This window comes from Apostichopus japonicus, chromosome 10 (assembly GCF_037975245.1).
Source record: "Apostichopus japonicus isolate 1M-3 chromosome 10, ASM3797524v1, whole genome shotgun sequence".
NCBI classification, from domain to species: domain Eukaryota; kingdom Metazoa; phylum Echinodermata; class Holothuroidea; order Aspidochirotida; family Stichopodidae; genus Apostichopus; species Apostichopus japonicus.
Genome location: NC_092570.1, coordinates 5132054 through 5146251, shown reverse-complemented (window position 1 = coordinate 5146251; position 14198 = coordinate 5132054). Strand labels below are relative to the sequence as shown.

The window sequence follows — 14198 nt, the reverse complement described above, 5'->3', positions numbered from 1 at the left end:
TATCAAATGATGGTCATTTTGGTATATCCACATTGTGATGTCAATAGCACTTATCCGATTGGGAGTGCAGAAGGACGACGATAAACAAGTCTTTCGCAAATCATATATACATACATGCATACATGCATGCATGCATTCAAACGTACATACACATACATACATACGTACATACATACATACACGTCATACATACATATACATGATGCATTAAAGGGAGTGAAGACTCGCACAAAGAAACGTCTGATGCCGGTAATCTGACCTAGTTTCGAATGAGGTGTAACTTAAGTGTTAGACACCACCATCGATCCCAGAAAATACACACACAGCTTGCTACCGTCGGTAGTTAGACACTAGTGTACAGTCAATACATGCAGTTACGGTCAATACCCACAACACAGTGTACATAGCAGCGATGGACATCTCAGCAGGGAGTTGTTATGGAACTCCCTGATCTCAGGTCCAGATAAAAGATAACAAGGTATCACGTATCATTACTGTCTGCATTTTGTAGCGACAAGAAGAAAACTTCACATACAAGCAACGGAAAGTTAACTTTCTTTTTAGAGGGCGGCACGCGGTTTGGGGCGAGTCTTCAATGCCTTTAAGCCGCATTAAGTTAAATTAGATACCCTTGGTAACATGTTCCACTGTCATTGTAACTGTAATTTTAGTTTTCAAGTCAGCATGTCACTCCTTTAAAATGATCGTAGTGATGATGGTGTGACACACTAACATATATAATTTTTTTGAGAGGGGGGGGGGGTAAAATAGTTTTTGCATTCCGAACATAACAGTTGAAACCGACGAGAATAACATGTTTTTTAATAACCCTTTTTTTTTTATTTATTAAGATCTTGGAGGGAATGTGCTATTAAAGAATCACATTCAACTAAAAATAAACAAAGTCATCATTCTTTTAGTCTATAAGCTTCCCATGATGACAGATTTAGATGAACGTAACTGCACTTTAACCTATAATTGAGTAGTCAAGAAAATAAAAAAAGTGTGAGGACTTCATGAATGCTAAAGGTACCTCATGCAAACATGGTTATTAAATCTGGTCTCAAGCATCATAAAAGTCAAATTTGACCCCAATTTGCCTCCAAATCCCTTATTCATCCTAAACGTCAAATTTTATCGTTTTACAACATAAAAAAAAAATTGTGAATCAGACTTACACAATAATCTAATGACACTTTATTCCCGATAGTCATCGATGGACAATTATTCAAAGATTTACGAGGGGTTGTAAAAAAATTCATTCGGAGACAATTTTTTTCTTGAGCAGACACCTGCCATCTGCATTGTAATCCACTAAAACAAAAGCCTCATATAGAGCCGAGACATTGATTTACACCCATCAAAGAAAAACAATAAGCAGTTGGTAAGACTGGATTTATTTATCGTAATTTCATAAATCTTGATATAGATTCCAAGATGGAACCGGTAGAGTTGTATCAATGTATAAGGAACAAAATGGCCTTAAAATATCCCTACTACATGAGAGACCGCATCACTCGCTGTTTATTGTCTTCATTTTCGTGCATTCCAAAGGAATGTGGAATGTGGTGGTAGGGGGTGGGGGGTTGTAAATATGCCAATTTCCCTTTCCTCATTTAATAAATTTTAAAATATAACAATTTAAGCAGACGGACACATAGACAGATAGATAGACAGACAGACATACACACATACCGACTTGTAGATAGAAATTCAAAATGTCAGCGTTAAGGTAAAACAAGTCAGCATTTTAAAATTGAATGATCTCTTCCCCCTATACGGTAGTCAGACCTCACCCCTCACCCCCACCCCACCTTGTAATGGAGTCGACGGCAAACACGTATAATGGGAGGAATTAGCCATAATATGAAAGAACATGAAACTGCAATGAACAATGTAACTGAAAGTCTAAGAAATTGAAATTGTTTAGTCAATTCTGCCCCTGCCCTTCCCCCCTCCCCTCTCCCCCATCATCATAATTTCAGATGGCGTGTTTCGTGGAGTACTTTACTGGGTTTTTTCATTAGTTTTATAATAGGTTTATAGATTTCACGTTAATTGAGCACCATCAGTGACTCACAAAGATCGCTGCAGTTGTGGAAAATATATCTCTCCTGTAACAGGTTCAACGAACTCTAGATGGTCTACCCAGTTCCAGAATTGTCCCGCTATTTTTGCAAGTTGAAATGACACTTTTTTTTGTGTGCACGGAAAGGGGTTGGTAACTCGCTTATCCATTCATGCTACTAAGGCCATGGTGAGGGCAATCATTCTCATTTAGACTAAAAGGGGGTGTTCACTTAGTTGGAGGATTTTCTTTTTACTCCCGTTCAGGCTCTTCCGAGGACGAGCCGTTCTTGTACGATGCATGGTATTCTTAATAAGTATGTGATGGGGTCACTGTGTATATGGCACTTTATCAAGAGCATATTATTGTAATGCACAGCAGCACATTGTAAAATGTTTAGTTGTGTAATGTGTAAATGTAATGTGTGTAATGTGCACTGTGTCAGTGTGTAATATGTAATTGTTTAATATGCAATGTGTAATGTGTAAGTGTGTAATGTGTAATTGTATAATTGTGTAAAGTGTAATTGTATGATGTGCAATGTGTAAGTCTTGTGTAGTGTGTAATGCGTAAGTGTGTAAATTTGTAATTGTGTAATTGTGTAATTGTATAACGTGCAATGTGTAAGCCTTGTGTAGTGTGTAATGTAAATGTGTAATTGTGTAAAGTGTAATTGTATAATGTGCAATATGTAATGTGTCATGTGTAAGTGTGTATTGTGTAATGTGTAACTATGTAATGTGTAAAGTGTACTTGGATAATTTTCATGTTGGAGTACAACATCATTTTCATCAAGTGGTTGATTTCCTTAACCAAATTTTGTCTTGTAAAACGACTTTTCAAAAGATGATAATAATAAAAATAAAAAATCGGTTCCCTGTACGGTCAGTCATAATAATCACATCATTTAACCATTAGTAACCATTATTTACTTCAGTCTTCTGTAAAGCTGTTGGTCTCTGTCGGTGACCACATAAATCATCCGATTCTGATCGAAACTACCATTTACAACCATTTACAAGATGTCACCCGCTCAGCAGGGGTTGTGATATATTAACAGCAGGAATTCTTTTCCTAATGATATCTAATTCTTTTATTAATATTTTTATGATCAAAGTCGAATCTGTTTTGTCTAATCTGCTTGATATCTTCTACGATGATATTATGGTTCTCTTCAAGACGTGTCTCATGAGTTTCAAACAATGCTTTTCCCACCGGTGTCCAAGGATGATCCTAGAATCATCGTGAGGTCAACATTCAAACAGCACGTTCGAATAATACTTGCTGTCGGGGAAACTTGTCTCACAAATCAATCAAACTCGAAGTATTGCCCATGACGCGTATGTGCAGATATGCTCTGCAGTGTAGTTGATGATCCCAAAAAAACAAAAGAAAAGCATATCAGGAAGAAATTATCGATTTTTATTATTGATCTCCTTTAAAGGGTGGTTGACTTTGAGCCAACTTTCAACATATAGTCCAAAAAAACAAAACACGGAAAAAAGTTTAAAGTGGTAGTAATATGTATTTTAATTTTTAGACTTAATTATGTGCCTGGTATTATTCTTTTATATATGTATGTAATATACACCAATCGATACGCTGATAAATAAAAATAAATTTAAAGCACGCCCTTCTCTAATGACCAATGACGTAGTTGGTACTCCAAACGCCGTGCTCACGAAAAAGGTCAAGTGACTATACTGAGGGAAAATGATATATTGCGATATCTTGGGTTTTAAAAATTAACCAATAGGTGTAAGAGCAGCGTAAAAGAAGGAATATATATATATATATATATATATATATATATATATATATATATATATATATATATATATATATATTATTGTTATTTTTTCCCTACACTTCAACTTTTTGGTGAATTTATGCAGTGTTATAGGAAGAGAGTAATACTTTGTGAAAAACGGTATAGTCTATGTAGATCTTCATTTATGCAAATGTAGCTTGTTCGATATGAATAACAATATGGCTTATAGATTGAAATAGATAATTGACCGGCATATTTTTTCCCAACAACAATTGTACAGCTGGCAAACATTTTGACACATAATGCGCGTAGTTTGCTCTAAATACATAATATCTTAGATTGAAACAGACTGAGTTACAGGCGAAGGTTTAATTATATGATTTTGTATATCATTACCAGTAAAACTGTTATATTTGATAATACAAATTCCCCTTAAATCGTTTTGCTACAAAGTACTATGCCATGTGAAACCTTTACTTTGTGTACTTCTGATATTTTTGGGGTCTTGTGCTTGAAAGGTTATTCGGTGAAAAACCACGTGTGATAGCATTAATGAATATTCAATATTATAATATATATGGTAAATATATATATGATATATATATACCGTATGATATATATGATATATATATGTATATATATATATATATATATATATATATATATATATATATTGTTTGAGAAATTTCTAATTGTCTAAGAAAACTGAGAGGACAGGAACTTGCAGAACAAGAAACACACATGTTTTTCTATAACCCTAATTAGATGTTTGTTACAACGACACTACGGCAATCAGCCATTTCATTCAGGCTCTAAATTGTCGCGACATTTATACTAATTTACAACGTAAGTTTCCTTCATTACTTGTCGATTGTTTTTGTTATGATGTGAGGTTAAAAAACTAAGTAAGGACCACTTGAAATGATCAATCATAGTCTATAGGTACCGTCTTGTTCAGATCAACTTTCTTATTACAGTATAAAGGTATAACTCACTTCAGGTGAGCGTGGGCACGGTTTTTTATTTCATTTCTATTGTCCATCTGATGCATAAATTATAGGTTCTTGTCGTATCGGCTTATAATAGGAAACCTCCCTTTGATTTTAAGTCCTCAGAATAATGAAAATACTTTTAAAAAGAAAATTTTCGGCAAATTTTTTTTTTTAATGGAAACTAAGGTTGAGTGATATCGAATTTCTAATGCAGCATAAAGCAATTACGATGCATAGCTTACATGTTATATACAGATTACGCAGAAAGACCACATGAAAAGCATAATCCATTGGTATCGTCTGCATGCGATCAGTCTACTATCTTACTATGTAAAGTTCTAATTAACACACTTCAGGTAAGCATGATCCCTGTTAGTAATAAGTGTTCCATATCTATTTGATTATGCATATATGTAATGGTTCTAACTACTCTTATTTTGGCTTATCAATAGGAATTCTCGCTTTTTTCTCGATTTTTCTTTCATTAAACTATTTCACAAAGTGTTGAATTTCTGCCATTTTCTATATACGGTATACTACACCGCATAGTTATTTACCTCGCATATATATGTATATGTATATATATGTATATATATGTATATATATATATATATTTATTTTATTTTATTTATTTATTTATTTTTGTTCTATCACAACATAAGTATGACTATATATAGTCCTTCTGATCACGTGGGAAATTATTGTTGCCTTAGTTACACCGCAACAATCCTTGTTTAGACTATAAAAACCACCATGTGTAGCTATAAGGAGTAGCCATCGCAGCCATGCAGGGAACACTGTTTAATCAAGTTATGAATACGTAAACATACAACGATCTTTTGATTGGTCCTTCCGCTGAAAGCATGTTAGAAATAATTGTCTCTTTTTCCCCCTTTATTTTGTTTGTTTCAGTTCTAAGAATTGTTCTGAGTTATGGGAGCTTTTCTCCGTAGCCTGGTTGGGCAAAGAACCATGTGACGTGGAACCAAACGATTACAAAGACTTTGTAGAAAGTGCTTCTATAACAATACCCAAAGACATGGTAAGAACTTTACGTGATTCGGCATCTCACTGAAGAGAGGTGAGGTATTTGTAGGCATCAGTTGTGTCGTCGCCACGTTTTTGGAAGTGGGTAGGGGATCCAGCAATATGACAGCAACATCTGGGAGGGGGGGGGGGTGGCCGAACGCGGTTAATGCAAACTGTGTCTGAGGCGCCAGGGCGATCGCGGAGCATGTCGGCGTGTGGTCCAGGGACCCGTCACAGGGCCCATGGTGGAGATCAATGGGCGGGTGGGAGGTGGGTGGGAGATTGAATCACCTTGAAGCTGTGCGGTTTGCATGATTTCCAGAACTTAGATCAGCTTCAAATGAGTATAATTCTGGAGGAATATACGTACGTAAATTAAAGAAAGTCAGTAGAATTCAAAAAGTTGACGAACCTTGATGCCTGAGGTTTTTGTTTTGGAGATGGCAAACTTCATGGTACTCCAGGGTGAACTAAACATTTGGCGGGTGGGGCATGTTGTCTCGCCCCGTCCTCAGCACCACCCCCTTGTGACATCACCAATTATTCCGCGATGTATATATACTATTCCCCCCCCCCCCCCAAAAAAAAAGGTTGTATAGATTGAAAAATATGAGAACTCAGCGATCATCGAGCTCAAGCTATGAAGAGGGGATTGCAGAATTTTTATTCTTGCTGTTCCTCACATAATAATAGAAACTTTCAAGGTTAAAACGTCGTTATTCCTTCCCGTTTTGACCCATTTTCTTGTTATTGAGGGTTCGGAAGACAGAGTTAGTGAATATTGACTGACTTATCCACAGGAATCGACATCTCTTTTTATACAGCTTTTTATACTTCTGAGAGTCATATCTGACTGAATACTCAATATCAAAGTGTGAGTCTGTTAGACATAATATATATCTGTGTTCGATTATTAACCTTTAGGGATTAAAATACTTTTCCATCTGCAATCGTAGATGGAATCTTGATGGTAGAAACAGCGGTATAGCACACCGTGGATCCGAAAGATTAGAAAAGACAAAGTTGGCTTACAGCAGGCAATGCAATAGGCTGTAATATTGGCGAGGATTAAAAGTGCATCGTTTAGTGATAACAGTGTACCATGTATAGGTTATTAAACCCATTGTAAAGCCTGAATCCTGATTGATAAATATATATATATATATATATATATCAATTGATTCATTGATTGATATATGGGTGAAGATTTAACATGAAGTTGACTGATGGCAGAGTAGCCTACCGTGTATAGTTTGCAGAAGATATCAAAATCAGAAGTCTGATCGATAAGATAGCCTATATCGATTAAAATAATTGATTGATTGATTGATTCACCCATGATAAAGCCTGCACTCTCATCACAGATATATAAATTGATTGAATATATTGAATATAACAAAGCCTGTACTCTAATCGATAGATCGGTAGATTAAAGTAATTCACTGGTTGCTTAACTTATATACTATTATGATGCATGATGTAAGAATAGAAGTATAACATATGAAAAACAAACTGAGACGTGAATGGTGCATTCAGAGACATATTTAAATTAGGTCTACATGCAAGGTCGTGCTGAAAGGGAGGAGGGGAGGGGGTGAGGGGGGGGGGTTGGGTACACACACACCCAAAATCCGCGCCTGGTGAATATGCGGTAGGGAAGTCACACATGCAAATAAAAGTAGAATCCACGTTGGCTGACCTTTTTTTCTTCTTCTCCAAACAGTCAAATTTCTGGGATGGATGGGACATTTACGATACAGTTCGTTCATATTCTCGAGAGGGTCAGAGAACGTGGACCTTGGATTACACTCTGATTGGCTACCTCATAAACGGTTTCTATTTCTGCGGAGATGGAAAGGGCGGAGTTAACACTGAAAGCTGTCCTGACGATGGTGAATGTGGGTTCGCTGTTGGGGCCGTAGATGCCTTCTGGGCTGAGGCATCTAAACACGTAAGTGTCCTGAAACCTTATATTCCTCCCCCCTCCCAAAAGAAAAGAAATCGGCACATTTATAAATAATTTGTGGTTATATGAGACATGATAAACAAGTAACAGGGCCTATAGTTGGTAAGTATCAAAATCATACGTTCAAAGAAAACTATACAGACATTCTATTTTTATTAAAAGTTTTCAATAATTTGCGAGAAAATATCGATACCACATGCGCATTAAATTTCATCGGTTTAAGCCATAATGTCATTGAATCTCCAGGACCTAACCTAAGAGGGGTGGGGGTAGGGGTCGGGTGGGCCTACAGCAACGATGGGTGATGACAATCTAGTGGCTCGGAAATATGGGCGGGATCAGAAACAAGTATGGCATACCTTATAGTGTATTCTCATCAACGTTTCATAATACAGAAGGAAGAAAGAATAATGCAAAGAGGAGGCCCGATGATATGATGGTCCCGGGGCCCGATCAGCTTCTTCAGGGCCCTGTGGATATGTGCTAAAACTGTCGATATACATAAAGACACTTTTCGGAACCAAAATAAAACATGATAAGTCACACGTAGTCATGGATGGTACTCGTTTGCAAGAAAAGTCACCCCAAGATAAGGCACGAAAACCAAACAATTTTGATCCACTCTCAACCCCAGTCAACTTACATTGAGGCTATGATAACAGTATGATCATGATAATGTCACGGTGCCACCAGTATCGCGGAAAGGGTATAAATACTATACACATCATGATCAGGTTAAAGGTTGTTACGATATCTGTCTTGTATATACAAACCGCTCCCGTGCTCGGAGTGACCCCTACTTTCAAACCTTGACTCCAACTTGCAAACGACATATGTGCGCAGTCATCGGTTTTAAAAGTGGAATCAATCGTATAAGAAATTAATATTCTTATAAATGTATGATAGATGACTTGCAAGAATATATCGTTACAGAACTAAGTCACTTTGGACCTTACATTTTATTTTATTTTTCTTGCAAAAAAAAAATACAAACAGTTTTCCATAAGTGCGGAAGGCTTAAGCAGAGTATTCTTCAACAGTTCTCGACCAGGGGGACCATTCCAAACGGAAGAGAGGTAATATACGCCGAATTATTTACTTTTATAGGGTGGTAGTGTACTGCTTTGTGCCGCCATGAACCTGCCACTTATAAGAAAAAGCGGGGGTTTAGTTAGGCATAGTCACTAATAGAGCCACCCTAATCCATCTCCAATAAATATATATATATATCATACACAGGCAGACAATGAGCTGACATATAGTCATCAAATGACGAATTGAGTAATGAATCATTTCTCTTATTAATTGACAGTTTGTTATCATATATCCAAGGACATTTCTGTTTGTGCACGTAAAGACGATAAAGGTAGAATGTCAATAACAGTCAATTAGGTCTGGATCTTGTTCAACTTTTCAGAACGAAATCGAAGTATACATCACGTGTTGTATACTTCATGTGAGATCAAGCAGCGACTGGCGGCAAAATCGACCTTTTCTTTGTTTCCAAATAAGCAAGTCCTACCGAAAACGAATTCTTTATAATTTGTGAAATTTGTTCTGAAATTTCATTGTTGAACTTCAAACTTTAAATGGAAAGTTGAGAGTTTGATTTAACTTAACAAGAATTAGGTTAAGGAGCTTCTATCAAACAAGAATATAATTATTCTGTGTAATATTGAAAGAAATTTTGCATAGAAATTCAGCAAAATTCAGACTTGAAATTAATAATGAAATGCTGATACTTCTATAAAAACAAAGTGGAATGAATAACTTCAGTCACTTTTGTAAAACCTCGAAAAAAATTAGAGATAATAAATGATCATTGCGTATTGTTGCTGATAGTACAATAATACAGAAATCTGCCACTACGATAAATGGCTAATTACTAACTGAAAATATGAGATTTAATATAAATATATATCATACATCTTGATCCACCAGACCTTTATCAACCTTTATCTTTGTCTTTACCGAAGTTTGAACAAAGAGTTTTATCTTTCGACAGCAAGAAACCCTTGTCTTTTTTTCACTGGTAGTGTGGTTTGCATGGCGCTTTTCACGGTTCCATATCAGTAGGCTTTCTTCTGCTTTATAAGAGATGTTACTAATATTCAGTAAAATGCGGGTGTTATATTCCGTCCAAGCGTGAATAGTAAAGAATATTATCTCCCTGCCTCAAGCATGCGTATTATATAACCTTGACACTCTGTATTGTACTTTCCCAATGGAGTTTTAAAACTTATACCTACAACATAAATTTCGTCACAGAATTGCTTGTAGTTGAGATATAATATAGCTTTTGTTCAAGTGTAATTTAAAACCTGGTCACATCATCTTATTAGACAAAGACGTTGATAACGTGGAAAACATTTTCGAAAAAAAAAAATTGCTTTTATTGATAGACTATAGAAGCTTGCTCATCGTTCACCGTTTTGCGTCTTTTCCACAAATTTTACAACATTTTCATCAAGCTATATACCGAGTATTTGCGCTCAAGAACAAAAGAATTAATTTCATTTAAAGTAAAATATAATTCCTACAGTCTTTGTTTATAAATTATTTTTATCATGGTTTAATTAACCACTAACTAAAAGCAAATCGCAAGTTCCAAATTTTCGACTTTCACTCTTTTCAATGAAAGTTCGCCACTAAAGCTACGTAATAAACTGCATCGTCGTATCAACTAGGAAATTATTCTGGCAAATATGACATTACCCCATTTGAATTGTTGCAATATATACGCATTGCTTACATGTGTGATCATAATAGTGCATTTCCCATACGTACTGTTTTCAATTCCTTTTTTTGTTGTCGCTGTTTTCTGTTTTCCATGAAAAAAAACACCGTACATTAAGATACAAGATTAGGTAATTATGTTATTTCAACGATAATACTTCACCAATCATATCTTCAAAAAAAAAAAAAAAAAAAAAGAAGACAAAATGTGGTTTTGTCATCATCCCTTTATAGCCCATATACGCATGCGCGTTTCAATGTACAATTGAAATCACACGTGTTTTCGTGATGCAGAATTCAGCATAGGCCTACTTGCATAACAGAGCTATCATGAAATTTCTGTAGTAAGCAGAGATTTAGTACGAGAACAACAGCATGAGCACGAACACAAATAGAATTCCCCTTGGCAAGAGAATGAAAAACGCGTACAATTACAGCTGCGCGGGTATATGAGAATTAGGTACTCCATTTTCGCGGGAATGAGTATAGGTACTCGATTTTCATTCTAGTATATCATACTATAGATTTAGAATATGCAAGGAGTATGAGTACAAATCACGAGGACAAGGACAGGCAACAACGCTACAAAACGAGAAGGAGTTCGGACACATGTCTAAGAGACTGACTTCGGTCAGCTTGCGGCTTTGATAAGCCAATGAGGCTTCTTCGCGAGTTCCTGCTTGTAGGAGGATCTAAAATACATACATACATTTATACAAACATATCCCCCTCCCCCACCCCCTCCCCAAAAAGAAGCAAATCAGGCCTGTTTCCAAGTTACACCTACATTTCATAAAATACATTAAAAACAGAAATGTAGATAAAAGTGACAGAAATGGTATCACCATGTTGCATCTAAGCCCCCTTACTCAAACAAGACATTCTCAAAGGGAAGGGGACAACACTCTTCAAATACACCTCACCACTACGGCCATCGCCCAACTTTTGTTCTCACTTACCCCAAATTCGCACTCTGGCTTGTTTAGAGCAGATTTTTGACTTTTGTTTGGCAACTAATTATTTTCTGTTTTATAGTGAAATGAATGTTAATTAGCTGCCTATATAGGGTCGTGGTTGTTGTGGTGGGTGTTTTAAACATCTCGTCACCAGGAAGTTACACGCTGTGTCAGTTTGAATTACATGCAAAAAAGCAACACACAGAAATGGTTAAAATGTTCACCTATATATTTCCAACTTTTTGCTTCGGCATAAAAGCTATGCTAGTTTCGATTAAGCGTAAAATTGTTTGACGACTTGTGTTTTCAAATTATGTCAAAAGAAATTAACGGAAATTAGTACGAAATGTCGATCCAAACGAGTTATGGTTTTCATGGTCGATGTTAAATATTGTAACTTTAATCGAATACGATTTTAGTGCATGACACCTTTGATGGCATATCGAAAGTTCTATCATGTATTCAAGTTAAGAATAGTAATTGCTAGCGATTCATATAGCGATGACCCAGTATAGACATAGGCGTAGGAGCCCAATTTGATTTGGGGGGGGGGGGGTGTAACGACTTGCCCGAAAAATATTACCAAACTTTTTCGCGCATTCAACATGTTAATGTGCATATCATATAGGCAAGCGTCGGTTATTACATCGCATGCCAATAACATACAATCATTTCCGTGTTATTACCCTTCCATATTGGTTAGAATTATTGGGAAAGTCGTTACAATATTAATGATCATAATAATATCAATTTAACCATTGAAAAACACATAGCAAATTATTTTTCTTTCAGTACCTGCCCGAAAAATTCTCAGCATATTGCCCGAACTTTCACAAAAATTTTTGGTTGGTTGGGGGGGGCTGCAGCCCCACCAGCCCCCCCCCCCCGCCTCCTACGCCTATGAGTATAGACGTACACACATGATGTCATATAAACGTATATATCGTTGCGACAGTAACGTATTGTTTGTGTCTTTTTACAGCTTTTTCTCGGAATTTGAATTGTGTAATCTCACGCCAGAAAAAATTAGTCTGATGGATATCTACGTTTTAACAGATGTGAGACAGTCACCTCAGTAAGACCATTTCTTGTCTACTTTATTTAACTTTAAGACATAGGTGTCCCCACCCCCTCCCCCGGGAAATTTCCCTGTTTCCCTGAGGGCCAAGCTGCCCCCTGGATAACATACTGTCATAAGGATATAGCCAAGTGGGAAAATGATATATTTTTAACTTGTGAAAGACGAACATACAAATATAATAAGGATCCTGCATGTAGAAGTATGCATGCCTATACATAGGTTTTTCTTTTTTCTCGAGATATTGATAGTTGAAGAGATTGTCAGAGTTTGGTGCAATAAATCAAACTTAACATCAAACAGGTGTGAATATCATAGTTGTACACTTACAGCAAAATGTTTTTTTTTTTATTATTTTGACCCTGGATTGGATATGATTTCGAATTTTGCTTTAGGGGATGTTATAAGCTAACAATACCCCAATGACTATTTGTGTATTCATATGTTAATGTATCCCAATGTTAAAACTAGAAACATTAGAGATGTATTGTTACAGAAGAACAGAAAAGCAAATTAGACAGTGCACATTCATGGCACCACACATGTTTGCTTCAAGTTCACATTTTCGGCACAAAATATGTCAATTTCATATGTTTCTTTGTTGTTGCAAAGGATACAAAGGAATTGAATGCAAATTACCCCAGGATGCTTAGAACATGTTCCTCTCTCATCAGCCCAAAATAAAATTTCACCTGGACTATCCTACTTGGGAAGAGAGGGGTGGTGCGGGATGGGGGGGGGGTAAGGGACAGAGTCCAGACAGTCCCAGGTAGGTTCGCATAGAGTTTAATGAAGTATTTTATCGCAAACAGATAATATACAGCTAAAAGCAAGCGAGAATCCAGGGTTGGGGCTGGGGTGGGGATGAAGGGTTCGTGTTGGGGTGTAGACGGCCCACTCTTTCAAACTCACACAAAAATCAGAGGTATTTGTTAGCAAAATTTACGTTTAGACTTCATTAAAGGCCTAATTTATGGTCTAAATATGCCTCAGAATAACCATTTGACTTCCGCAATTTTCTAATATTTTATGGGGGGAGGGAGAGGGGAAATTTGCAATATTTTATGGGAGAGTGGAAATTTGCAATATTTTATGGGGGTGTGGGGGGGGGGACACATATGGACAGCACAACATTTCGCGTCAATTTTGTATCATACGAACATGCTCTATCGTAGATACGCATGACGTCACAGCACGTGACGAACTGTTAGATTTAACGAGGAGGAAATTTATATATAAAATTCAAATAAACAAGCTCTCTGTTAGTCTTTATATTTTGTTATGAACTATTGATGATATTAAGCATACAGATGGTTTTAACATTTAGGGGGGGGGGGTGCTTTATCAGAGTTCCGTTAAAAGTCTGTTGTTATTTTGATTAACAATGACCGGAATTTAAAATGCTGGAATTTTTGTCTGCAACTTTAAGGTCAAAACCACTTTCTCCACTTTTAGCATTTTGGTATGGCGGAGATATGGCTACCTTAAATGTGGAGTTATTTTGAGAATAGATCCCTGGTATAACTGCAGAGTGTATGATGTCATCATAACAATTGAACTGATTTTTTCCCCCTGCATAATATGAAATAAAGAACCCATATC

The 14198-nt window shown here is 36.4% G+C and overlaps 1 protein-coding gene across 4 annotated transcripts in view; it reads left to right on the top strand.

The window, feature by feature from the left end:
* The window catches only part of LOC139975178 (ADP-ribosyl cyclase/cyclic ADP-ribose hydrolase-like), a 54494-nt gene that overhangs the window by 35762 nt on the left and 4534 nt on the right, over positions 1-14198 (top strand). For all 4 annotated transcript variants that reach the window (XM_071982858.1, XM_071982859.1, XM_071982860.1 and 1 more), the window contains exons 3-6: positions 5744-5873; positions 7584-7811; positions 8823-8902; positions 12501-12593. In XM_071982858.1, the coding sequence (XP_071838959.1) occupies positions 5744-5873; positions 7584-7811; positions 8823-8902; positions 12501-12593 (531 nt within the window). The remainder of the gene's footprint in view (positions 1-5743; positions 5874-7583; positions 7812-8822; positions 8903-12500; positions 12594-14198) is intronic.